General features: G+C 45.7%; 1 protein-coding gene across 4 annotated transcripts in view; it reads right to left on the bottom strand.

Moving 5' to 3' along the window:
• Positions 1–27,421, bottom strand: part of LOC119179588 (uncharacterized) — a 198,578-nt gene that overhangs the window by 20,207 nt on the left and 150,950 nt on the right. For all 4 annotated transcript variants that reach the window (XM_075883817.1, XM_075883818.1, XM_075883816.1 and 1 more), the window contains 2 exons: positions 17,849–18,179; positions 13,075–13,218 (listed from right to left, as the gene is read on the bottom strand). In XM_075883817.1, coding sequence (XP_075739932.1) covers positions 13,075–13,218; positions 17,849–18,179 — 475 coding nt within the window. The remainder of the gene's footprint in view (positions 1–13,074; positions 13,219–17,848; positions 18,180–27,421) is intronic.

The raw sequence follows: 27,421 nt of genomic DNA, 5'->3' as shown, positions 1-27,421 counted from the left end.
GCGTTGCGTGGTCACCGCAGCGTGATAAGCACTACGGTCCTTAAAGCTACTCATGTATGCCTTTTCTAACAAGCGTCGCCCATGCAGAATATATACGTATTGTTGCGGTGCCCCAGACATGCACAATAATTGCTTTTTAATGAAAAATTGCACAAGTGTAAACGCTAAACCTTGAGCAACATTAGTGGGCACTGCGGATGGGGTCGGCCGTTTCAAGTACCCGGTGTCGTTAAAAGTTGATTAACAGACAAATGTGCAGACAGGCAGACAGACAGACAGACAGACACACCAAAATTCTTGCGTCGAAGATCTTCAAGAAACACATTAGTCTCTAAAATAGTCACAGCCCTAAGACATCAACCTATTAGTTTTCCAAATGTATGCTTCTTCTGCATTAAAGCGTTTCCTGAAACTCTGCCATCATCATATAGGGAGCAGCGTTCACTCCAAGCATGGGGTAGGCGATGGTTCATTGCAGCACCTTCCCTCTTTAGGAAGTAAGTGTATAGGGCAGACAGTGCCCTCCCTTTCTTAGGTGTCTGGGGAGGCAGCTCTCCCTCCCTGCCTCCTCCCCACCGGCGCACGCCTGTGACCATCACTAAAGGATCCCTGAAACGCACAAACAGGAGCAGAACTTTAGCTCCCTTGTTACGGTCTCTTAAATAGCCCGGACTGACTCGTGGTGCCGTCCTTTCATGACCCTTTTAAGTCGGGAGAAAAGGAAGAACTCTGAAAAAGTGACGCCGTGAATCTATAGTTTGTCAAAAAGCTTTGTGATTGCGTGAAGTTAAAGCGAAGAATACAAACAGGCAAGTGATTCGTGTGTGACACAAAGTTGTCTTGCCTAATTGGGGAAAGTACAGTCGTCTCAATCCACGCAAACATATCGGCTATAGATGTTCAACATTCGGGTGCGCTGTATACTCTACGAAATGTTACGTAGATAGACGATGTCAGGCTCAGATCTTACGCACTGCAGGGTGCGAACACGAAAACATGCGTCATCTATGGTGTCTACACTTCTCTTCCAAACAGAAGCATTTTTATGGTGCTCAAACCAGCTACCAACGCCATGGACGTACTTGTATAGCGACTTGGTAACCCCGGACGTACTTGTATAGCGACTTGGTAACCCCGTAGCATCCACGTGATCTTCAGAGATGACAGCATCTCAACCCATGTCTAGGTTGGTTTATTTAGTCATGGAAACTAACCCTAAATTCCAGGATCCCTGTAGTACTACAAGTACCCGAAACTGGGCCATATTGGTCGCCTGCATACCTACAAGCTAGCTTACTCAAGTTGCGCCGTATTCCAAAAACCCAAATCTTGCGAAGAAAATCTTCTGAAATGCAGAACGTAGAGTAGAAATTGTGACGACTCATCCAAAGACTGCAAAGTAATCAAGAAGGAAAGGAGGAATTTTGAGAGAAATAGTGACGGACGGGTCCCAAAGAGAGGAAACAGTGACGCCTCTTCAGAGATGACGTTCACGTGGACGGAGGTACTGAAACAAAGGAAACAGCAGTCCTTTGCACAACGGTTATACGAATACGCCACCGCCACTGTGACGATAATGACTGCCCAGGTACCACCATTTGGTGTAACTCGACCAGAGAAACGCAAAACCACTGACACGCAGACTAGAGTTTTTCACAATGCTTGGCCTGCGTATCTGCTAAGACACCTTCCTATGGAACCACAGCATCGACAATCAACAATGGCTACAACAAGCAGCCTATCAGCACAAGATGGCAGGTTTTCAATTCAATGAGATTGCTTATGAGTGAACTTGCAACGGACTTATAATAACAGACATTGCTTGGCCGATGTAACTGCTGATACACCTTCCTACAAAGCCACAGCATTGACAATCAATGGTGGCTACAACAGGTAGTCTATCAGCACAAGAGGTCAAGTTTTCGACGCACTGAGATAACTTATTAGTGTTATCCGCACGTCCCTGGCTAGTCTGCAGATACCCGCCACTAAATGTGTACTGCGATACGTGGACACCCCCGAACCACTACGTGCCACCCTGTAGTAACTAGATGAAACACCACAGATCACTGCAGTCTTTCCGAGAACAAGTCAAGCGAGCCTCCATACTTCAGCGGAACGCCATAAGTGCGCATACATAAATGTCTGAACTTGTGCAGTTTGTTTTCGAGAATAAGTTTCACATAATCATAATCTGGGAAGCGCGTTTTTCAAAAGTAGACATCCTAAGCAATGGTGTACATCCAAAATAAACTCACGTATGTTCCGCAAGGAGTTGAGACCCAAGGTGGAAATTATTATGCGTGTCTCCAGGTAAAAAAAGAATGTCGTTTACATTAATAGGCCCACATATATCCCGGTTGCGTTGACTTGATTGACAGATACTAGAAGATATGCCTACATCTCCAGGATATTAGATAATGGCGAATGACTTTACGCCTATGACTCATTGTGTGGAAGCTTGATGACATATTGAAAAGGCACAAGCCTTCTTGATGTTCACGAACTGAAAACACTAAACAAATGCCCGCCCACGTATCTTTGAAGAGTGACCTATAGCAGCTGATAGGACTTCACACGAAGGTTGCAGAGTTATGTCCACCATGTTCAATGGTTTACAGATACTAGTACTCAGGGAAGGGATGACATTGCCACGTTTTTCTTAGCAATGTGTCCTGGCGGTTCTGTCTTTTCTGGAATTGTAAAACAGATTCACTGGGAAGTGTACCAAACGCGAAGACATGTGCACATATGAACCACATCAATGTATTAAAGATGTGGTTCGTCATGAGATGCAGACTTCTATGAAGACGTAGCATCATCATCATGATCTACGGAACTCGATCAAGTGTTAGAAACGCTTAAGGCCATTCGCCAGCGTGCCCAAAGACAACATGAATGAACCAAGCTTTATGGGTCCTCAACAAAGCCAGGTGCATGCCTTCAGAAAAACATCAATGATCAAAAGAATAAGCTTCGAGAACTACGATAGAAACGTTTCTTTGACGTAATGGACCTGCGAAAGCCTTCATATTTTGTATAGAGAACTATACAAGACATTGGCTTACATTCACAACAGCGTCATGCCTTCGAGGCACTGGGATTACATCAAAAATACAAGAAGCTCCTAGTTGCTGGCGAATTTAGTGCCATTATGTTTGGTGACATTACTGCTCTGACTGATATGTTGTGACATGACGTTCCTGTAGTGCGAGATCAGCATATGGAAGTTGCTTTTGCAGCGTATATGCCTACGAGGAGCAAAAAGCCATTAGGCATCAGTGTCACAAGCGGTCTCTATTAACTGTGCTACCAGTTACAGCGTTCTTAGCATGCACTGTGACTCACGTCGACCATCCTGTCACAGCCGTGGCAGAGAGAAGGCGTGCATCAGTTTATACTGAGACCTTCCACATGGGTAAGCCACAAACCTTACGGACTCTTGAACAGCGGAAAACTTTAGAACAGCGCCGGCAGTATAAACGTGACAGAGCTCACATTCGCCAGGCCGATGCTACAGAACGGACACAAAAGAGGCCAAGGTGGTGAGTGCCGGCAGCAAATGCGTACCAATGATCCAGCAGGCTTCCCAGCCGTGCTAAATCACGAACGTGAATGCAGGCACCGGTAGTGGGTGCATCCTTCAAACCACGCCACCAAGTTGGCTCGCTATGTTAAGCGCTTGCAACAATAATGCGCCGAACAAGCGACGTTGCGGGCACAACAGCATCAAACAGATGATTGCGGATAAACAAGGAATTTCGGCGGGAGTTTCTCCAGTGCCACTTTGGCTTCCGGAGCGATGTCTGTGACCACCTACGGTTCGAGAACGATCTAACAAAAATCGATGAAATGGTTTTCACAGAGACGAAGCAATGTAATGACGGTGCTGGAGCGGTGGTTTCTGACTGCTCCCATGTCTGTCAGTTTCGGGTCTATCAGACGTGCAGGAATTCACTGAGCAAAGGCACTCTGCCAAATTTCAGCACCATCAATGGCTAGGTTTATCCACCGATCTTATCGCATTTGTAGAGGATCAACTTCATCAAAGAATGACTGATGGTCCAGCGTCTGCCATTCAGTGGCTTCAGTGAGGCGTCATGTTGAAACCACTGCTAAACACTGGGGCAGCACGTTTCAGCTTTCGCTGGTGAACCGTTTGTATGGAGTGCTTGGGCGTGGATTATATGGACGAACTGGAAACGTCACTGCACGTGTGCAAGCACTCGTCCTCACCATGTCCAGATGAGGTGACAAGTGCTGCGTTACGTCACGTAGGATCGTATGGGCAATACTGTATTCTGGAAATATTCAATAAATTTTGCGATGGCAATGTGGACTCTCCTGCGTGGAAGTGCAGCTACCTGGTGCCTCTCCTGAATCCTGTGAAGTCTCTCTTTGACGTGGCCTAATGACGGGCCATTGTACCGGCAAGGTCAAGGTGGGGATGCTGCTGACACCTCGATCATTAACAAATACACTCTGATGATATGGTTGGCTTTCACCAAGGTTGGTCGTCGCTACATAACGTCATTCCTCTAATTATTGTCATTCAACAACAGAAAACTATGAAGCAATTTTCACAGTGCTATCTAAGATGTGAAATGCGCCTGTGATAACGTTATCCATACCATCATTCTCGATGCTCTCGAGGAATTGGTACTTGGATGTTACGTCTTTCGATGGGTTAGTCTCAAACAGACGTCAATGTTCATCCTAACAGAAATGGAGCCTGCCAGTAATAATTTCATCTGTGGTGTTGTGTTGAACTAGAAGCTTATTATATTTTAGTTCTGGTGAAGATTACCGAAACCCTACCACAGACGGCTAATGTAATATAATGTAATTTAATAAATTATAATGTAATGAAATGTAATGTATATATCTACCCCAACAACACTTGCATCTGGGTGTCCGGAACAAAGCTGCATGTGCGGGCAAGGATACGAAAGGCGGCAAGTTGTTCTCTACATATCTTCGCCGGTGAGGCGAAGGTGTGTAGAATATCTGTGTCAAAATATGCACAATACTGGCATTCACGCGCAAGCCAATGTCTTTCTACCCAGGGTTCATTGAAGGCCAATGTCTCTCCTATAAGAGCAGCCATAGAGAATCATAGGTATGTTCATAGACCATGATCCCACCTGGATCCCCTTTGTCTCTTACCTAAAGAAATACATCCTTTGTATTAGGAATGTACCCAAGTTTATTGCCATAAAGTCTTGGAACCAGTCCATGCGCTTAATACTGCAGTCATAACCATTCAAATTTCTTGGTTTTCTCCGATTGAGTCTTTCAACTTTGCCAGACAAATACAAGGCTAATATACGCGCACTAAAGAATGTCTAAGCCCCCAGGATAAGTTTTCACCTCCCCACATGCTCATCGACAACAGCAGCTTCAGGCCTGCGTAAGTTCAGGCCTGCGTACGTTCAGGCCTGCGTAAGTAGCTGTGTAAGAGGATGTGGCCTCTCCCCATCTCGCTATCTCAGCAATCGTGTGATGCCACCGGGAAAGGAGATTCTGAAGACGCGTGATGAGCCAACTCGTTGTATCCTAGTCAGAGAAACAATCACGTGCTAGCGCCTTCGGGCCTGCGTTGGGTGTGTAAGAGGATGTGGCCTCCGCTCTTTTACACTCCATAAGCAATCGCGTGACGGCGTCGGGGAGCGAGGTTCTGCTGATGCGAAATGAACCCATGTGCTCCAGCGTGACATGGCAATGAGCGCGCGTGGTGAGCTCCAACAAGAGTTCGGGATGAAGTGTAACGTGCTCCACTTTCAATGAGGCGTTAAAATCGGGCAAGGGTGAGTAGCATGTGCTGTTTCGCATGCTACTCATAGTTCCCTTTATAGGGAGATGGGGTAATTTTTTGGCACCTTTCCCCTGTTTCGTCTCCCTCTTCTCCCCTTCTTCAAGACGCTTAGCCATGCTCTCTCGTGACCTTCTGAAGTCAAGATCTTTTCTTTTCTTCCTCCCAACCACTACTTGCTACTACTCTATAACATAAACAGTGCTGCAACATATCGTGTTCGTGCTTTCATCTCTACATTTGCTGTATGAGACTTCTCATTGAATTCTTCAACACAACTCAGCAGATAAAAAAATTCCGCACAACACACACATTAACGAGTCTGATTCCTGTGAAGCCGCCAGCGAGCAGTTTTGTAAATATTGAAAATAACTGCGTGGTCTTTTGGGACGAAGCTCCTTAAGCCATGGGTCGTGCGTCCGCGATGCATGTAGTAGAAGTAGTAGTAGTAGTAGTAGTAGTAGTAGTAGTAGTAGTAGTAGTAGTAATAGGAGGAGAAGGAGGAGGAGGAGAAGTCACCTCTCGTTTATTCCTTGAAATGTTCTCTGGATGGTGGTATTTATGATGATATATGATGAAAAGATGCGAGAAGGCGGTACTTGAAGTGCTCACTAAATGGACGGACGGGCACCTGGACGAACGCAAGGACAGACGGACGGATGGCGACATGGACTGACGGAAGGACGAATGGGCGTTTGGTCGCACGGAGCAATAGCAGAATAGCACGGAGCAATTTCGTATGCGCCATCCGTAAGTTGGCGTAAAACCTTGTAAGGCCCGAGTAGCGAGACAGGAGCTTCGAAGAGAGGCCAACGTGGCGGCATGGTGTCCAGAGTAGGATCAATGAACCTGGAGAGTAGGAAACTACTCGGTGATGGCTATCGTAGCGGGCCTTCTGAGAGAGCTGCGAGCCAAGAAGACGTTCCCGTGTGATTTGGCGGTCCACTTGAGCCCGAGCAGTGGTATCCCGGGCGTACTCTGTAACCGTTTGCGTAGTTGGTGGAAGAAGAGTCTGGAAGGGTAATGCTGGATGACGGCCGAACAATAAATAGAAGGGGCAGAAGCCAGCAGTGTCGTGACGTGACGAATAGTACGCGAATGTCACATAAGGCAAAGTACTATCCCAATCAAGGTGATCTTTGGAAACGTACATGGAGAGCATTGTTATCAATGTTCGATTTAGGCGCTCGGTAAGACCATTTGTTTGTGGGTGATAGGCCGTAGTGAGCTTGTGACGCGTCGAACACGAGCGAAGGATGTCACTCAATACTTTTGAAAGAAATGAGTAACCACGATCAGTCAGCAGCTGTCAAGAAGCACCATGGTGAAGAATTACGTCATGAAGCATGAAGTCCGTCACGTCAGTGGCACAGCTTGTCGGTAGCGCTCGTGTGATAGCGTATCTTGTGGCGTAATCAGTGGCTACGGCTATGCACTTGTTTCCAGTGAGAGAACTAGGAAATGGTCCAACGAGATCAAGACCGGCGTGGTAGAAGGGAACGGTGAAGCGGACCAGCTGGTGGCAAGGTGGAATGTCTGGAGCACTGGCAGGACTGACATGCAGCAACGTATCGGCGTACAGGACGGTAAAGGCCTGGCCAAAAGAATCTACGCCGCCCGCAATCTTACGTGCGCGTGACCCCGAGATGTCCCACGGTTGGGGCGTCGTGAAGCTGTTCAAGTACAGCGGAACGGAGTGTCGCAAGAACTACGAGTAGTAGCTCTGGTCCTTCGGCGCTGGTGTTGCTTCGGTAAAGAATGCCATCGCGTAGAACGAACAAGTGTAGCGACGGGTCTACGTGGGGCAAGCGTAGACTCTGCATGATAGACTGCAAGTGGACATCACTGAGCTGTTCCTTGCGTATGTCGGTCAAAGCCGACATGGCGAAGACACAAAGGTCAGAATCATGTGCTGAAAGGTAAGGTGGGTCCATGGGGTGACGGGATAGACAGTCGGCATCCTGGTGCATTAGGCCAGATTTGTATGCCACGTCGAAGCTGTATTCTTGTAGTTTCAAGGCCCAACGGCCAAGTCATCGTGTTGGATCTTTAAGGGACGACAGCCAGCACAAGGCATGGTGATCTGTAATTACCGAAAAGGTGCGGCCAAACAAGTATGGTCGAACTTTTCTGACTGCCCAGACTAGTGCGAGGCACTCACGCTCTGTAATGGAAAACTTGCTCTCCGAAGGAGAAAGAATGTGACTGGCATAAGCAATGACGCAATCTTCTCCTCGTTGCTGCTGGGCGAGAACAGCACCAATTCCATGTCCGCCGGCATCGGTATGAACTTCAGTATGGGCTGACGGGTCGAAACGGACCAAGATGGGTGGAGAAGTACGTAATGTTGTAAAGGTTCTGAAGGCAGTTGCTTTGTCAGTACCCCAATAAAAAGGCATGTCCTTCTTCAGTAGCTCCGTAAGTGGTCGGGCAATGTCAGCAAAATTCTTCACGAAACGTCGAAAGTAAGAACAAAGGCCGATAAAACTCCGTACATCTTTTGCGGAATGTGGTATGGGAAAATATTTGACAACTCGAATTTTATCAGGATCATGTTGCACGCCTCGAGCACTGACAAGGTGGCCGAGCACAGTGATTTTGCGACGGCCAAAGCGACATTTGGAAGATTTGAGCTGAAGTCCTGCTTTCCGGAAAACCTCAAGAACAGCCGTTAGGTGGCTAAGGTGGCTTTCAAATGTAGGTGAAAATACGATGACGTCCTCGAGATAGCACAGGCACGTGGTCCATTTGTATCCACGCAGGAGAGAGTCCATCATTCTTTCAAATGTAGCTGGCGCATTACTCAATCCGAATGGCATATCCTTGAACTGGAAAAGTCCATCCGGTGTGATGAATGAAGTCTTCCCACGGTCTCGATGATCGACAGAGATCTGCCAGTAGCCTGATCGCAAGTCGATAGATGAAAAGTAGGCAGACCCAAGTAGGCAGTCGAGAGCATCGTCAATCCGTGGCAGTGGATACACGTCCTTACGTGTTACTTTGTTTAAGTGACGGTAGTCTACGCAAAAGCGCCAGCTGCCATCCTTCTTCTTGACTAGCACGACCGACGATGCCCATGGACTTCAGGAAGTTTCGATGACGTCTTTTGTGAGCATTTCTTCAACTTCGTGCTGGATAACTTGTCGCTCAGCATTAGACACGCGATAAGGACGTCGTCGAATGGGGCTGGCGTCTCCAGTGTTAATTCTATGAGTTACAAAGGATGTCTGACGCAAAGGGCGGTCATCAAAATCAAAGATGTCATGGTAGGATTTCAGCAGGTGCCGGATGTCAGCTTTTCGCGCTGGAAGAAGGTCTGTAGCGATCATCTTGTCGATGGTGCCATCCGCTGCGCTCTTCGAGGATGAAAACAGAGCAGAGAACGAAGAAGATTCGGCAACGAACGCCGAAATGGCAGCATCCGTAGAAAAAAAACTTTTGTGAAAGTCATACCATCTGGGATAACTTGAGCGCACCAGCTGAAGTTTAGGATCGGAAGAGATGCTGTATTTCCCGTGACTGTCAAGAGTGTGTGAGGCACGGCAACATTTTTGGCCAGCAGAACGTCAGCAATAGGTGTCAACATGTAGTCATCATCGGGAACGGCTGAGAGGAGGGACAGATCTCAGGTTCACGTAAGTAACGGCTTGAGGCGCTAAGCGAACGTGATCTGCAGAACACAGATGGGGTTGAGATGGTGTTGGGTCGTCATGGTAACACGGTAAATCAAGTTGAAGCATGCCGGTTCCACAATCAATGAGGGAAGAGTGGGCGGATAAAAAAATCCACGCTGAGGATAAGTTCATGGGAACATTTCTCGAGCACAGCAAATAGCACTGTCGTGGAGCGATCAGCCACACTTATACGCGCGGAGCACATTCCAAGCACGGGAAACGTGCCGCCGTCGGCGACATGGATGAGTGGCACTGTGGGTGGCGTTAAAACTTCCCTAAGGCGGCAACGAAGTTCTGAATTCATCACTGATATGTGAGCGACTGTGTCCACCAGTGCAACAACAGGTGTGTCATCTACTTCAACGTCAATAAGGTTGCGTCGAGTCCGCAGCATGGTCAGAGGATTTGGCGGGCAAGTGGTCGATGCAGCATCACCTCCGGGAGCTGCATCATCTAGTTTTGCCGCGGCAGGTGGTCAGTCGGTGACGTTGGTTGGCGAAATTGGGGCGAGCGAGACGATGGGCGACGGGAGAGTGGTGAACGGGACTGGTGAGCATGCGGAGATGGAGAGTGACGACGATATGACAGCATAGAAGGAACGTCTTCACTGGTGGCCTGAGGTGACTCCCGGTAAGTTTGAAAGCGTCCATGATCCCTCTCTGGCCGATGGGGGGTGCCCATAGGATGCCTGATGCCAATACCACCGAGTGTTACAATGGCAGGCCACGTGCCTGATACGGTGGCAGTTGAAACAAATCGGACGATCATCAGCGGTCCTCCACTTGTCTGGATTGCGAAGGCACGCCGGAAGGTTTTGGCTTTGGGCATACGAAACATGGGGTCGACGACGGTTGATCGGCTGAGAGGGAGCTGTAGTGCACTCGGAGGCCAGCCCAGCATTGGAAAGCTCTTGTCGCACAATGACATGTACCAGTGGCACCATCTGAGGGCTAGAGTCACAGGCATGGGAGCACGTGGACGCAGGAGACAGAGCTTCAAGTTCACGTCTGATGATTTTGGTCACGTGCTCTGCAGTTAACGGCGTCTGTAGCGCAGGCCTGTCTTCGCACGACCAGGTTGTTGCTGTGTTTGGTAGTCGAGTGAAGTTATGGGCGATAGGTTGACTTTTTGCGGCCTGAAAACGCTGGCACTCCTTCATGATGGCATCGAACGTGTGGCAGTCCTTGCATATGAGAAGGTTGAATGCATCATCTGCAATGCCTTTCAATATGTGAGCTACTTTTTCGGTTTCTTCCATACCGTTGTCCGCTTTTCGGCAAAGCGCAAGCACGTCCTGAATGTAAGTCACGTAGGACTCTGATGACGTTTGCGCACGAGATGCCAACTCCTCCTTGGCCGCTATTTTCTACTCACAGACTTGCCGAAAAGGGCGCGCATATTTTCTTTGCACGCATACCAGCTTCCAATTTCATCTTCGTGGTTCTCAAACGACACTTTTGCTGTTTCTTTCAAGTAGAACAGGATGTTGGCTAACATAAGAGTTTCATCTCAGCGGTAATTCTTACTTGTACGTTCGTACAACGGCAACCATTCTTCGATGTCGACATCATTCATGCCACAGAACGTGCCAGGATCTTCTAGCTGCGGAAGGACAACAGCTGTTGTTGTAGTCGCCTCGGCGGGAGCCGGTTCCTGGTTTGCCATGGTGGAAAAGTCCAAGCGCCGGCCACTGCGGAGCTCCGTTATATCGTGTTGTATCCAGCACCTCCACCAAATGTTAGGGGGTGAGAGAATGGATGAAATAAATATATTTACAAAATATACAGGGAGAGTCAGAGGCAGCTGCAGCCAAGATGGAAAAACAGCAGCAACAACAACACAAGCACGGTCGCTTTCATCGTCTTCGTCGTCTATGATACTCTTTCGTTGCCGATGTCGTGTAACAATATATTAGGTCGATCATAGAAAACTAGCCCATAAATTTACACTTATTCATTGCGAGGGTCTCGTTTTAGCAACCTTGACGCCTCGAGATAGAATGAAATAGATCACTAGTCAGCTGCCAGCTCCTAATAACATCACGTGCTACGTGAAACCAACAGAGAAAAAATGTTCAACAATAACAGCAATGGCTACTGCTTGCACTGATGCTGCCGCCACGTTTGAATCAACTTGTATATACGCCGCGAAGTGAACAGAGGAATGACCGCCGCCACAGCTCCATAGTAGAGCATGAGACGCGTTAGTGGAAGGTTACAGGTTTGGTCTCTGCCGGAAGAGAGTTATATTTTCATTCACTTTCGTTTATTCACTCTGACATTACAATTACTTCTAATAACGTCCCCGATAGTTTGCTCGGTATCATTGTCTCTCAGTTATGGTTAATGTTGTGTCTAACAAGGGAAATGAACCCTTATATTTACACTTAGTTTATGAATGTTTGTTCACGCCGTTCGTGGGGAGATATAAATTTGGAATCAGGAGGGGGCATACCCGCATACGACAGCCCGTAGTGCACAGGTATGTACCATATGTGACAGAGCGATAGGGTTTTACGACGTTGTTGAAGTGATGGCCACGCAGTGATGTCCTTCATACCCTCATATTCTTCTGTCAAAGTTTTGGTCAATACCAAGTTAAGGAGGTGACCACGAGAGCTCTCAGAAAAACGTGGCTAAAACGTGATTGATAGAGAGATAGAAGGAAAGAAAGAGAGAACAAAGAAAGAAAGAAAAAGACAACGAAAGAAAGGAAAGAAGAAGCAGAAAGAAAGAAACAAACAAAGAAGGAAAAAGAAGGGAATAAAGAAAGACTAAACAGTCAAAATGCCTTTAGTTGGCTCACAGATGCATCGCATTTAAAACAACAGACCTATCAAGGGGTGCATGAAAAAACTTTTTCGTATAGCGGGGAAGTGGAGGCGAAGAGGTTCCTACTCTTCTATATGCATGTACGAGTGCAAATATACATTTTCAAAGCGTGAAAATTTTGGGAGGTTGCAGCTGAGCACTCTTAAGCGCATTAAATTGTCACAATTTACACAACACTTACTGGCGCAGAGTTTAACAGCTGTTCAGTCCTTCAATTCCTTCTTGTTTTAATCAATAAGACCACATCTCTTTTACATGGACGTCAGATCAAGATTTCTGAGTTTCCGCCAGTAGGTAAACTCTACTGTTCAGAAACTGGTTCTCCATTGCACTCTACACAAGGAGAACGAGCTAGAGCACATGTGATGATGCAGCTTGAAAGCACATAAATAACTGGGTATGGCAGTAGGTATGGCACCGCAGAGTAGGTGACAAATTGAGAAAATTTATACTTCATCAGGAAATGACAAAGTAGTGTAACAATATTTGAGCTTTAGCGCGCAGTATATGAGGATGACATGTAGAAGATAAAGTGCCATGAAGCTTTACTTAATAATTCTCGATGTCGATAAACTATGTGCGCTTGCTTTTCTGTCACCAGTGGTACTGCTAAAGTTTCACGTTCACGATCATTCATTAATGCTTTGCATTTTTGTGAATTTTTCCGTCGCAGAGTCTGATGCTTCACGGATGTAGTTTATGATGAATGAACCGAGTTTGGTTATTGTAACGAGCTGCCAATCCAAGGCATACTCACCAGCTAGAAACCCCGAAGAGAAGACCAGGAAGGACACTCCTTCGGCAAAAAAGGACACCAACAAACCCGTGGTGAGCAGACTGGCCCCGATGGTGGCAGCCCACCGTGCTCCGCAGGACTGAATCAGGACACCGGAGAACAGCCCTTTCAGGGGAAAAGTTAAATTGTTAGATGACCTGCACTTTATCCAGGTGTATTTATTATTGTGTGCAGAGCTGCACAGAAGAAAATAGACAAAGTGAAGAGATCAAGACAAGGAGATGGAAAAGGCAGCAGAACTCCTCTGCGCTTTGTATTTGTTTTTTTATTAGACGGTTCACATTACCTAAATTATTTGTCACATTGTTATTTTTTTCACCATATATACTTGAATGTGCTACACATCAGAGCATTACCATCAACTTTGTATATATGGCCACTAAGAAGTTAGCTTTTGTAAGAAGCACTTCTCAAGCATAGTAAAAAGAAACTTACAGCTTTGCCTCAAAGGCGAAGCCATGAACCTAATAGCAACAAATTGGAAGGTCACACGGAGAATGGCTATCAGATTAAAATGTGCCCGCATTTCTCACGTCCAAATGACGCACGAAACGTACTCTCAAGTACAGATGAACGCAAATAAGCGTCTCAGTTGTTACTTTGCTGTGTCTGAAAAACGCTCTATTTTCGAAAACGCAGACTGTTCAACGGTAACAATCAACTTTGTGTGCCCGGTAACTAAAACAGAATCGTTCCGGTAAAAGCCGAAGTTCAGCTAAGACGTACGGTAGTCCCTACCGAGAGAAAGAGTGCGTGAGTGAGCGTTGACCCTCTGCTCTTTGCGGGAAAAGTGCACTTAAGTGATGAGAGCGCACACTGCCACGTCATGATGATGCTTCTACACGCGCTCATTGCGCCATCTTGCTGGGGCAAGGTCTCTGCATAGTCAGCATATTATTTGAACTTGACTGGCAACGTGTCAGACGGACCAGTGCATATGAGCAAGTTATTAAAATACTACTTCGATAATTCAGATAAAACTGCCCCGAGAGCTGTTTATATTGTGATACCAGTATTTTAGAAACGTTCAACCCTGTCTAGTTGTCCCAAAGATGCTGATATAGAACTTGTGTCTTTGATATGTGGCGTTTTGGCCCAATGGAACGTGTGTCTTCTTTCGTGTAGTCTTTGTTCGCCGATTAGGCATCGAGGTAGTTAGCATAACAGAGTCAATGTTGCTCAGCACCCGTGTAAAGAAAACTAAGAAAAGGCACAAACAGCACTGATCTCCCAAGGCACGTTTATTATCGTCAGTGCATCAAAAAGAAAGAAAATCTGAAGGTGGCACTAATTTTTACCTTAGCTCTGCGATGGGATCGCTCACATTTAGGCGTTCGTGTGGCCTGATATATTCCGTGAACCATTTTCTTTTCTTTTTTTCCACATACACACCCTTCAATCATAACATGTTGTGTATATGTGTAATATATGTGCGACCTCTAGATGTACTCAAGGATTTTCAGCTGCTAATCAGTAGTTCCAAAAAGCTCATAAGACGATGGGTATCTGTGAGGCAATACACACCATGAATCTTAAAACAGTGGCGTACTAAAGCACACTGGATACAAATCCATGTGGCTAGCTCTCCTAATAGTGCTAACAACAAGCACAAAATTCAGCTTGCTCCTTAAGACACTCGAAACCGGTAAACATTTTCTACTGTGGAGTAGCCGCACTGTTATGCCACTCTAGGCCTACTCTCTCCCCCTTGATTATACTGAGGCGGAGAAAGTCGTGCTTACGGGGCTTTACACCAACGCTCATTTCAGCGTGAAACCAGTGACATTTACCACTGAATGTTACGTGTCGCGATACTGCTTTCTTCCTGTAAAGCAAGAGCATGCATAGCATCTTGTATGGATGTGTCAAGAGTTAGTTATAGTCAAAACGCTTCCGTCACCTGCTGCAAGCCGGCCTTCGCTACACCAACACGACTAAGTACGACCGATATATATGTGATAGCTTCCCCATACACATGACACCGGCCGAACGATGCACATATAATTCCTCGCCTTGACCTTGTGTTTCGCGAGGTGCCAAACAGAATCTCGTAGGCAGCGTAAAAACAAGAGCACAGTTGTGGCTTACTCTGCCAGGTGCCGCAACGGTCCCGTCTGTTCGCGAAAATTCAATGGACAATCCACTATTCTTATTATCTTGTCAGTTAACTGCTTTAATGTTAAGCCATGTTATTTTCCGATACTAGATCTATCCAATGCAGCTTTTGAACGTCCATCAGTGCCCCAACTGCTTTTCAGTTTTCTTGTATTGCACAGAAAATCGGGCTGATTATTCAACACCGACATCGGGTAGGCTTTAATAACGAGTACAATCATTTATGCGAACTATTCCAATACTCTAAACTCCCCAAGTTTTTGAAGTTTGCTTGCGTATGCAAACGCACGCACAAACATAGATAAACTATGGTTTAACTCCCCCCCCCCAAAAAAAACTAAAAAAAACTTCTGGCTACGCTTTTGTAGTTCAGTGTACCAAGGGTAGTGGTGGATGGAGGATGAGGCAAAGGAAAAGCAGCAAGGGAATACCACCAGCTCCACTGATTTCTCAGTCCTCACATCACTACTGCGTAGGCACCCGAATTGAAACAACATTTCTGTGAGTATTCAGAGAGCCACAATTAACAGGATATTCTTGAAAGAGAAGTGACTTAATGCACTTAGCACTAATAAACGTCATTATCACCAAGAGGTATCAAGAACCCATTCATACTAGCTAAGAAAGGCACAGTTTTACATTAGCGTTTACTTAAAATAAAGACAACAGAAACCATGTTGGTGCACTTACTGAATAATTTCAACATCTTATTTGCACTAATAATTAAACTCGGAATCCAACTTGCAGGGTACGCTTACGTGTGCTCATAGGCATGCCTAGAGGGGACACCCTCTAGTCACCGAAGAGCGGTGTGGGCATGGTCTTCCCTTGCATTTATTTATTGGAGGTGGGTAAGCAAGCCTTGAAGGAGAACCCTGGGCCAGCAACCACCTCAGACTGTGCTTGAGGAAGTGACCACGATATCCAATTCGTACATTATGTTGGATTATGTGCAGGGAACGGAGCTCGGTTAGAGACGTGAAGCCAAAATGAAAACCATATCTGTTCTCCAGTCAGCTTAAGCGTGGACATCGTTCCGCTTCAGGAGGGGGAAGGGAATGAAGATTCGTTGAAGTGTGCCCCTCCCGTTAAGTCAATGCATAGAACAGATTTTGCACCCCAACCCCTTCTTAGGTGACTAGTGGGTGGCCGCCACATTGCACTCAACCCTGGCATGCATACGCCAATGCCAGCCAGTGGCAGGACTCAGAAGCTCTAGCGAAGACCAACGCGAGCGCCCGGCACTCGAACCTGTGCTTCTCAGCGACTACGAACATTGCAACTCTCCCCTCAGCGAAGGACGAGTGATGGAGCTTGCAAAACAGTTTGATGCGGGTGCATCAAACCTTGTTACATCGTGCACCTACTATCTGTTCTTTATAACATGGCAAATGTATGAAATGTTACGCCGGCTGTTCTCCTAGGCTTTTGTTTTGGGACATTGTCACTTGGCCTTAATACTTACGATTGTACTGGAATACAAAAAGTCCGGCTCTCTCCGTAGGACCTACTAAAAAAATGCGCTCCTGGAACAAAGGCACCATGGTAGAAACAGTAAACAAGGGTTCCCTGGTTTTACCATGGTGACCACACTTTATTAAGGCAATTGTCGTCACTGTCATAACTTTCAAAACTGTGGCACTGATTTTAAACACAGAAATAAATTCCAACAAGCGCTGAAAGAAGCATTAAAGACTGAACACAGCTCCAAGTTGATAACACACTTTGTAAAGATAAGAACGTGACAATGCACTGAAAAATTGGCTATAGCATCACACTCACAGTACGAATACATAGCGTAATATTCAGAGTATGAAAGCGCTTTATTCCAACTACGCCGAAATTTGGCGTCGTGTACATGTGGTGTATAAACTTCACCATCAAAATTTTCTGGAACTTTCTTGAAATTGTGCTGCTGGGCCAATCGGGCTGCCGTCAACCCCCGAGAGGCCCTCCGGCAAAAAGTCTGATGGCTCCATATCGGCATGACACGGTTAATGTGAAACCTACTTGCCAATCAGCGATTCGTGTGGGATAAGAACTAGTGAATCCAAAGATAGCGTTTTTTTCAAAGTTTTCGTCGTGGCTGAGTACAAAAACCAAGATAAGAAGCTCGACGCCACCCAGACACGGAGTGAGGAGAAGCTACAGAGCGATTTTTTTCGATTGCACACTCAGCACACTGGCACGAAAATGTGGCAAACTAAAAGGCTGTGATTTGCTGTACATGAAGCCACAAAAAAAAGGCACCGTTCTACGCGAAATCAGTTTACAAATTAAGGGTACCTTCTTCTTGCTAATAATGAATTATAAATAGACAGCGAATCAGCTCGAGCTGCCCTAGTAAGTTCAGTTTATGGGAAGACGTATGCACATACTGCGTCTACAAACTTGACACAATATTTTGCGCACTTCGTGTACTTGCTATGCTTGCGAGCTATGCTCCTCCAGCTCTGCCCTCTAGTACAACCATACTTTGACAAAGCTAGCGTGAAGAAACCATGGTTTACACAAGGCGTTTATCACTGTCACCAAGGCCTTATAAAATTAGCGTCAAGAGTACCACTGACAGACTATAAAGCAAAATGGACCCCCAACAAAGTATACATTGGGTTCTTACCAGACAATAACTTGAAGCCTGTGTAGGCAGACAGAGGCAGTGATGCCTCAGCCCGAGACACTCCCAAGGTAGACATTAAGGCACTGTAGAAAAGCCCGAGGCAGCGGTAGAAGCTGGCTGACATCATATTGATCAGGAAGCAAAGTGCAACGATCAACCAGCTGAGCGCGCCATCAGGTTCGGGTGCCCTAGTTGCATGCTTTCTGGTCTCCGTGGTGCCATCGCAGTGGGTAGAGGTGCGCAATGTTTCTAGCCCGCCAATGTCATTCGATGCCATTGAGTGACTGTTTTTTGCAGAATGCTTCGCTGCATCCGCCTGTTCAATATGCCTCTGGAAAACATTTTAATGAAACAATTATTAGAATAACGAATGAACAAAAATAAACCTGCATATATTTATCCTAATTCTTGAGGTTTCACGTGCCAAAACCAAAATATTATTTTGAGGTATGCCAGAGTGAATGGCTACAGACGTGTTGTTCATTACATGTGCCGCAAATAAGCACTTAGGCGTTCTTTTGCATTTTGCTTCTGCAGAAATGCGTCTGCCGCAACGAAGCAGTGGTTAGTGTGCTCGGCTGCCGATACGAAGGTCGCAGGTTCGAGCCTGCCCACAGCGGTGAAAGCTTAATGGGAGCGAAATACCCAGAGGCCCGTGTACTGCGCGATATCAGCGTACGTTAGAGAACGCCAAATGTTCGCATTTTTGGAGCCCTCGAGCAAGGCGTGTCTCATGAGGCTTTGATGCTTTGATAAAAGCTAGTGATGCTTCTACTGCGATTGGTCAGTATAATGAATATCATTACAAAGCATTTCTTTGCTTACTGCAAGCGCTTCCGGCGTCTGTCTGTCTATCTATCTATCTATCTATCTATCTATCTATCTATCTATCTATCTATCTATCTATCTATCTATCTATCTATCTATCTATCTATCTATCTATCTATCTATCTATCTATCTATCTATCTATCTATCTATCTATCTATCTATCTATCTATCTATCTATCTATCTATCTATCTATCTATCTATCTATCTATCTATCTATCTATCTATCTATCTATCTATCTATCTATCTATCTATCTATCTATCTATCTATCTATCTATCTATCTATCTATCTATCTATCTATCTATCTATCTATCTATCTATCTATCTATCTATCTATCTATCTATCTATCTATCTATCTATCTATCTATCTATCTATCTATCTATCTATCTATCTATCTATCAATCTATCTATCTATCTATCTATCTATCTATCTATCTAGTCGCCTACATCTTGGTGCCCTCGTGATCAACCACCTAACAAGGGTAAGTTAAAACTAGCATAGAATGGTATTTGATTTATATGTGGGGTTTAACGTCCCAAAATCACCATATGATTATGAAAGATGCTGTAGTGAAAGGACTCTGGAAAATTCGACCACGTGGGGTTCCTTAACGTGCACCCAAATTTGAGCACAGAGGCCTACAGCATTTTTGCCTCCATTGAAAATGCTGCCGCCTCAGCAGGAATTGGATCCCGCGACCTTCGGGTCAGCAGCCGAGTGCCTTAAGCACTAGACCACTGCCGCGGGACTATATAGTATAGGAGGGTAAGATGGTTTGACGAATATAACGCTCTGATAACATGCGACACCAGTGCGTCTCGTACGTCGTCAAATTCCCTACGCCGATTCGGTCACACAGACGTGCGGGCATGCATGTGCCACAGGTATGCAGACATGTGCCACAGGTGACAGGCAGTTTATGTCTACCCAGGAATGGCGAGAACAGGCATTAGCAAATCTAACGCGAAAGTGTTAAGAAAAATTGGCAGATCTCACGTACAGTGCAAATCTATAATATGCGAAGCACGAGTGAGAAGGGTTGGGATGTGACTTTAAAATCAGGATGTTACGAGGCGGAAGTACATTACGCCATACATGACTTCCCTGTGATGATTATCACGTTTGAACGTGTTATTTATCTTCATCATATATTCACGTCACCTGATACCAAATTTGGTATATGTGGAGCTAGCGAAACGGCCACGATTGCATCATGATTGGCCCTATACACTGACGTAACGTTGACGTGCGTGCATGCAGGGCACAGTGACGCTGCGCTAGCAAAACGCGAGCACTACTCTATAGTCTGACGCCAGGCGTGACTGGCGCGACCAGCGTGCGTCAGCGTGGCCCGGCGGCAACCGTCGCGAAGTGCGACATGGTGCACTTCGCGACATGGTGCACTTCGCAAAATCGTGAAATATAAAGCATGACTTTCACGACATACACATCATGATTTTCATGTTATCACTGGTCACGTACACTCATCATACAGTCACGCTATGCCATACCAAGTTTGGTGTCGATAACCATGAAACAGCCAGGAGAGCTAAAAGTCATAAGCGGCTAGATAGATAGATAGATAGATAGATAGATGGTTTTGATACCACCTGCGGCGCTGAAATTTATATCAACGCTATACCGATGTCAGCTTTTTTAAATGCGAAGCATTTCTAAGCGAACTTCGACGACTTTGAGCTTATCTATCTATCTATCTATCTATCTATCTATCTATCTATCTATCTATCTATCTATCTATCTATCTATCTATCTATCTATCTATCTATCTATCTATCTATCTATCTATCTATCTATCTATCTATCTATCTATCTATCTATCTATCTATCTATCTATCTATCTATCTATCTATCTATCTATCTATCTATCTATCTATCTATCTATCTATCTATCTATCTATCTATCTATCTATCTATCTATCTATCTACAACTTTTAGCTATCCTTAACGTTTCGGTAAAGGTATCAATACCAAATGGGTATGGCAGAACATGGCAGTATCACGGACGTAATTGACTAGTCATAACATCAAAATCGTTGCATGTGAGTCACGAATATAATGATTTACATGTCATGGTCTTGCTGCTCATGCGGTGGTTTCATTCACATGATTGTTGCAAAAATTATATGGTATGACACAACAGTAAGACGAACACAAGTGACAAACCCTAACGTGGATAATAATGACATACATGCTACGTAAGTGATTACTACACGCGACGCCCATGAAACGCTCCCGGTTGTTTCGCTCGCTTCACACATACCAAATCTGGTATAACGCCATCTGAATGGACGACGAAGGTAAACGACATGTCCAAAGATAGGACTTATGACTATGAAGCCATGTACTGCATAATTTGCATGTGCCTCGTAACGTTGTGCTGATTTTAAAGTGACATATCAACCTTCCTCATTCGTGCTTCGCTTATCATTTGTTCCCACAATACGTGGGATGTGCCATTTTTTTCTTAGTGAATTGATGTGTTATCATCATTTAGCATACTGGTAGAATTAAGATGAACACTGAAACGTCAAAATATTTCGCATGCACGCATCAGCAAGCGCGCTTCTTGGCGGTCTAAAAAATTAAAGGTTATCCAAGGAGTGAATGTTTATAAGTGGGGCGATGTGTCCGTGCGATCGTCCGTCTGTCTGCGCGTGTGCCCATTTGTCCACACCTCGGGACCTTGCCGACGAGCATGATGCGCAGCGGCCTCCCGCACCCGGTGCTCCTCGTCGTCCATGGCCCGCCAAACACTGCGGTTCAGCAAGTGCTCTCATACGGCGATGATCCAGGAGAATAAGAGATAACGGGCAAGCGGCGCAGCTCTGCGTAGCGCGCGCAGCCAATCGGAGAGCAGCTCCTCCTTCAGCGTCATCTAATGTACCTTCATTCAATCGCCATACTGTCGCATGTCTGTGGGATGGCGCCCTTTCAGAAACGAGACGAGAAATGAAATGCGTACAGCGCTATTTAGTGTATTGTTACCCAACTGCAGTTTGCACGCATCTCCAAGGGACAGCGTCATCGCATGAAAATGGAGACGCTGTACAAGAAGGGAGACGCTGCTGGGTACAGTGGATGGTCGAGGGCTGACGCCGCCTTAGTGCCGGCCAAGTCTCGCCGTAAGCAGCTTGGCCCCTAAAGCAATGTTGAAGTACATGAGAAACCCAGTTGTAGTGAATGAGAAAAATGGCATGACGTTCACCTCTTATGAGGTCTTCTCAGTGAGGCACGTCATTCACGTAATTTTGCTGTAGTTGAAATACCATACACCTTTATAGTTCCTGATTAAGTTGTTGCAAAAAAGTATGACAACCACCGTCAAAAGTGACTTTTGAGTTTTCTAAACGTTATTTAAGAAAAAAATTGCATGGTGTGCTTAGAACTTTCTGTTAATGTGAACTGAAGGCTCAGTCAGAGCTTTTTCTTAATTAGCGGCTAAAATATATCTGATCAAATGACCCCGCTTATCGACTCTAACCAATGTGGTCACAAAGACTCCCACCTCGGTTGCTAGATTTAGGGGTATTTTCCCTGCAGTTCCAACTTTCTCACATGGTTTTTATGCGATGCGCTTTGACTGTGTGGTCTGTTGACATCGCCCGTTTTACTTAACGGTCCCTGTGTGTTGCAGAAGCCGGAGCCTTCTTTTTTTTTTCGCTTCACGTTCTGTCCAGCAATTAACAGATCGCACTCAGTTGTGTCTCAGAAGTAGAAAATTCACGCGTTCAAACTCGATTGTGACGCAAAAGTTGGAAACCCACGTGCAACGACTGTTTGACCAGAGAAAATGAGCAGCGTCGCAGAAGTCCGGATACTACGTAGGAAGAATTGAAACTCATGGGACTCCTAGGACACGTTGTCTTCGAAGTATAGGCAGGCCATTGGCATGTTGCGAGCTTTGCGGCCACAGCGTGAGGAGTCGCCACCATCGAAACGATGACAGCTCACCTGGCGGCGTGAGGTAACGAAACTGAATGAAGCCTTTTTTCGACCGATTTTATTTGTTAGACTTTAGACTAGTAAGCATAAAAAACCGTTCTTCATTTATTTCAGGCATTCAGAAGCATGCAAAGTGCAAACGCGTAGGAAATTGGAAAGTAACGCACTCTAGTTGTCAGTGCGGACCAGGAAATAAACCATCTTGCTGCACTGCTCGTGAAAGGCACGCAATTATGTTGATACCAATACAGAAAGTTTACCGAATACTGTCAACGAGTTGTTGCGAAATCTTGGGTTACACAAGAGCGGGGGCGTAAGCGGAATGCCTTTACTTACTGCAGCAAAGGTCTCGTGCAGTGCGATGGATATATCAGTCAGCGCTGAACAGCTTCTGTGTTCCGGGCATCTGCGTTGGGGCTATGCGTAGTACGTATACCTTCTTTGCACATGAACGCTGATGCCTGCATATTGTTCACTGCTGTACGTGCTAAAATGTTACTTACGTGGCCTTTATTTTGTGTAAACATCGATCGATTGCCTCGCAATAAAACTATTTATTGTTGCAAGCTTGTGTGACCAGCGTTGTCATTTCGCTCGGCCTGCATGCGGCATCATAACTGACTAAAGTAAGTATGCTAGATACTTATGAGCTTATATTGAGCAGTTTACTGGAATGTACTATGTGGAAACGATAGAAATGGAAAAATAGGGCTGCTAAAAGGAGCGGAGGTCAGCCATGACACAAAAGCAGACGACGACGATGTCGTCTGCTATGCGTAAGGCCAGCTGCCATATAGAAACACCCTGGTGCCTTTAAAACCTTTTTCATTTTATACGCAATTATAAATCATACAAGCAATATCCTTAGATATATTTGGTTAAAAATATATTGATGTGCAGAAGGTAACGAAACCTTTTTCACTTGTTAAAAAAATAGTCATTTCGCAGTCTTTTCACTATTCCCTACAGAATCTAGACGGTGCTACTGTCACTTCCAAATTGATGTCTCCATTGGCTCTATGGACACGTCACTACACTGGTATAGTATTCGCAAGGCCCATAGACTGTCGTGCCGCCTAGCGTAATTCTGGAGCGTGCTCTCAGTATGGTCAGGAGGCAGGCGCTTCCTTGTTCGGCTGTGCGATACAAACACCACCACTTCGCTTGTTTCCTGCATCCGTGCGCAAATGAGACCCTCCATGACGCAATAAATCTGATTCATTCTCTCGATACGTGAGGTTTTTTTGAAAATACGCGAGACCAGCCCAGAGAGTACACATATCGGCTTCGTGAGGTTTTTTGTATATCCACGTAGGTTAGGTAAATGTTAACGTTTTACTTATTCCAGTTGAAACTCTACTCGATCTATTTGCATTTATCACTTGTCCTTGCTTTGGAAGTGCGTGAATATCATAACAATGTAAGCTGAAAGTCTCACTGGCTCGCTATTTGCAATCGCTGATCGAATAGCTCTGCGCCGCTCGTACTTGAACGTTTTTCGACAGACGGCAGCACACTGCAAAGTGTCTTGCTTGTTGACGGGTTTCAGAACGAATGCGGCGAAATCTTCTCCGCGCCCAGGCAAAGGTGGTGACGCTGTGGTGTTGTTGGTGTTGTCGAAGTTGTTCGGTTAAGGGAATTCCTCAGATCGCTTTCAGAAAGCACTGAGAGTGACAGCGATGATAAACGATCACCTGCAACACTCACGGAGAGCAATTTGAGCTTCACCTCCCCCTTGTGCGCTAAGGTTTTCTCCCGCTCCTAAGTCCATTGATTGTATATATTGTATCGTATCCTGCAGTGAGGTCGAAACAATACCATGATTTTGCTTCTGCATTGTATGCAGAGCAATCACTGTTGATATTATGGAGCGCATCATTCTAACACCATGCTCGAGCATGAGCGGAGCGAAATTGTTAGAGCGATGAAACGTGCAGTTAGGAATACGATCCGCGCATCTCTGCTAATTTCTGCTTTATTTTTAGTACCTTCCAATGGGTGCTGTTTGGCGACGTTTTGCCATTTTTCACTGTGTTCCGGACAACCTAACTGAAGATAGTTGAATCGTTAGTTATGTGTGCCATGAATTCAGAACGCCCATCAGGCAGGCTTTGTCAAAAAATATGTTAGTACAACCATACATACGAGTTACATTGACCTTTGAAAGAAATGTTCATGAGCGCTCGCCTAAATGTACGCGGGTGGGCTCACTTCGGCATACGACAGTTTGCCTCTACCGCAATTGAGTTATCTTTCTGAAAACTCGCAAGTTTTTTTTCGCACTTTTCAGCCCGTTCATTCAATTTCAACTGTTATCCACAGTGTCAACGGAAACAAGCACACCTGATTCAAACAAAGTTCTTGATGTGTATCAGCTATTGGCCAATAATCTCTTGGGACGTTGTATCACAAAAAACGGGACGTTAGATGACAGACGCCCAGCCACCAACGAGAGTGAAAACTGGCCTCTGTTTGAAAAGAGGGTCCTTGGGAGAACAGAAACTTCAAGCTCCAGTGATATGACTTTTACGTGGCGTGCATGGCTGCAGTCTTTGCTGAGCAGTTCATGGCCATAGTTGCTTTCCGCAGGATGCGTTTTTTTATAAAGCCTGAGCGCAACATGGAAATAAAAACAAGTGCATGGGTCACTGTTGAATATGCTACCGGTGCAGCTGAGATTCTATTCCGTGACCTGCAGAATTGTAATCGCAGTCCATATAGTGATCAGAACATTCAATGTAGACGTGCTCATTTCTTAATACGGAATGGTAACCATGATTGTGGTGTTGATATCGCGTCGTACATACACGCGTGCCGATAGTTATCACAATGTTTGGCTGCTGTTATGAAGGTCGCGCGATGTACTCGTGGCGGGGATGTGGCTGACTTTCGATGATGCCATACGCTTGAGGCCTATGTGCGTAGATTGAGGTGAAAGTTAAAAAAAAGCTTCTTTGTATTCACTGTCAACTATTCTACACACAGAAGTCAGACGACACGTATAAAATATCGCTTTTTATTTGAAGTTTTCTTCACTGAGCATCTGCGAACCACTTTACTGTAATAAATCGACATTAACCCGACCAGTCAATAGTGTTCCTGAGTTCGGGAGCTCTGCGACCTTCACGCATTCTAAGTTGCAAAAACCACTGTCACGTTCACTAAACTTTGATTAATTAATCAATGTTTACGTGCACCTCGCTCAAAGAACAGATATGAGGTTCGTACGTCGACAGTTTTGTCCTTCCGTGTCGTTGCACTACTATCGAACGTCACTGAGAACCCACCCCCTCATATTGTCACGCGCGTTTGCACCTATGTTTTATTCAGTTTTCGCCGCTAAGCCTGTCTGGAACGCTCAGCGCAAACTGCGCCTCATTTATTTATTTATTTATTTACTTACAGTACCTTACAGAGCCCTCGAGGGGCATTGTGTAAGAGGGGTGGTACAGATAATTGTTCTAGAATGTTCACGTTATTGTAGATCGTGCGGGTAGAATCGCGTGCAAAACGCGAGCTGATTCATATGTGGTATTTAACGCTACAAGACTACCATTAGATCATGAAAGACGCTGTAGTGAGGGGCTAAAGAATTTTGACTAATTGGGGTTGTTTGACGTGCCTCCAAATCTGAACACACGGGCCAGCAAAGATTTCACCTCCATCGAAAATGCAGCTGCCGCTGCCGCTAGACCACCACGGCGGGGTGCAAGACGCTAACATTTGAGTTTATTCTAGAGCTTGCGCGAAGATCACTGATAAGGCTGGAATATTCGACGGCACATGTACAAATACCGACGTGGTACTCTCTGTTCATCGTTATAAGCGCTGGTGTCTTGCTGTATAGTGACTTTCCTTTTACGTGGCCACAAGTCCGGCCATATAAAAGTTTAACCTGAAGACCCCATCTGCTCCCTTCAGCCACGTCACGGCATCGTTACATCTAGTGGAGGTGCTTCACGGCCCGTGTTCCAAACTCACCCCTCCATCCGCAAGCCAAGCACACACCGCCAAGAGGACGTTGGCGCACACTCTAAGCAGCGAGTCAGGCGCAGGCAAAAAAGATGGGAGCCAGAGTATGGGCTGCTACCTGAAAACACCAGGCGCTGAAAAATCACACATCAGCTGCACAGACCATGACAGACATTACGCAGCTAATACGGATTCTTCTCCGGCAGATGAAAAAGCCTCCCACTTTCCTGTAGTTATCGCTTGAAGACCCAGAAAAATGGATTGAAACGTACTACCGAGTAGCCGCCTTCAATAGCTGGGAGCATGAAGAAAAACTGCGCCGCCTCTACTTTCACCTAGAAGTCGCCATGAAGACATGATTCGAGAACCCAAAATCTACGAGATGGACCTGGAATCTTTTTCTTACGATGCTCCTGAGCACCGCCGCCACTGTCGTCTGCACGGAACGTATCTCTACTATCTTGGAGAGACGTGTGCAACCCTCCAATGAAAATGTTAACACCTTCGTTGAAGAGATGACCCGGCTGTTTCGTCGCACCAACTTCCCCAGCATAACCGAAGAGCAAAAAGCAAGCTTCCTTATGGGGGGTTTTAAGCAGGAACTCTTCGCCGGATTGATCAGAAACCCACCTAAGATGGGCAACAAATTCACTTCGGAAGCATCTGCAATTGAAATGACGCTCGAGATGCGGACACTGCAATACAACTACAGCTTCTCGGCCACAATCTACGCCGAGGTCCAAGCGCTGGCAACCACCGACCTGCGTTAGAGTATCTGAGCAATCATGCGAGAAAACTGCGGAAG

Source organism: Rhipicephalus microplus, unplaced genomic scaffold (assembly GCF_043290135.1).
Source record: "Rhipicephalus microplus isolate Deutch F79 unplaced genomic scaffold, USDA_Rmic scaffold_21, whole genome shotgun sequence".
Taxonomy (NCBI): Eukaryota; Metazoa; Arthropoda; class Arachnida; order Ixodida; family Ixodidae; genus Rhipicephalus; species Rhipicephalus microplus.
The sequence above is the reverse complement of the archived record's forward strand: the minus strand, read 5'-3'. Positions and strand labels throughout refer to the sequence as shown.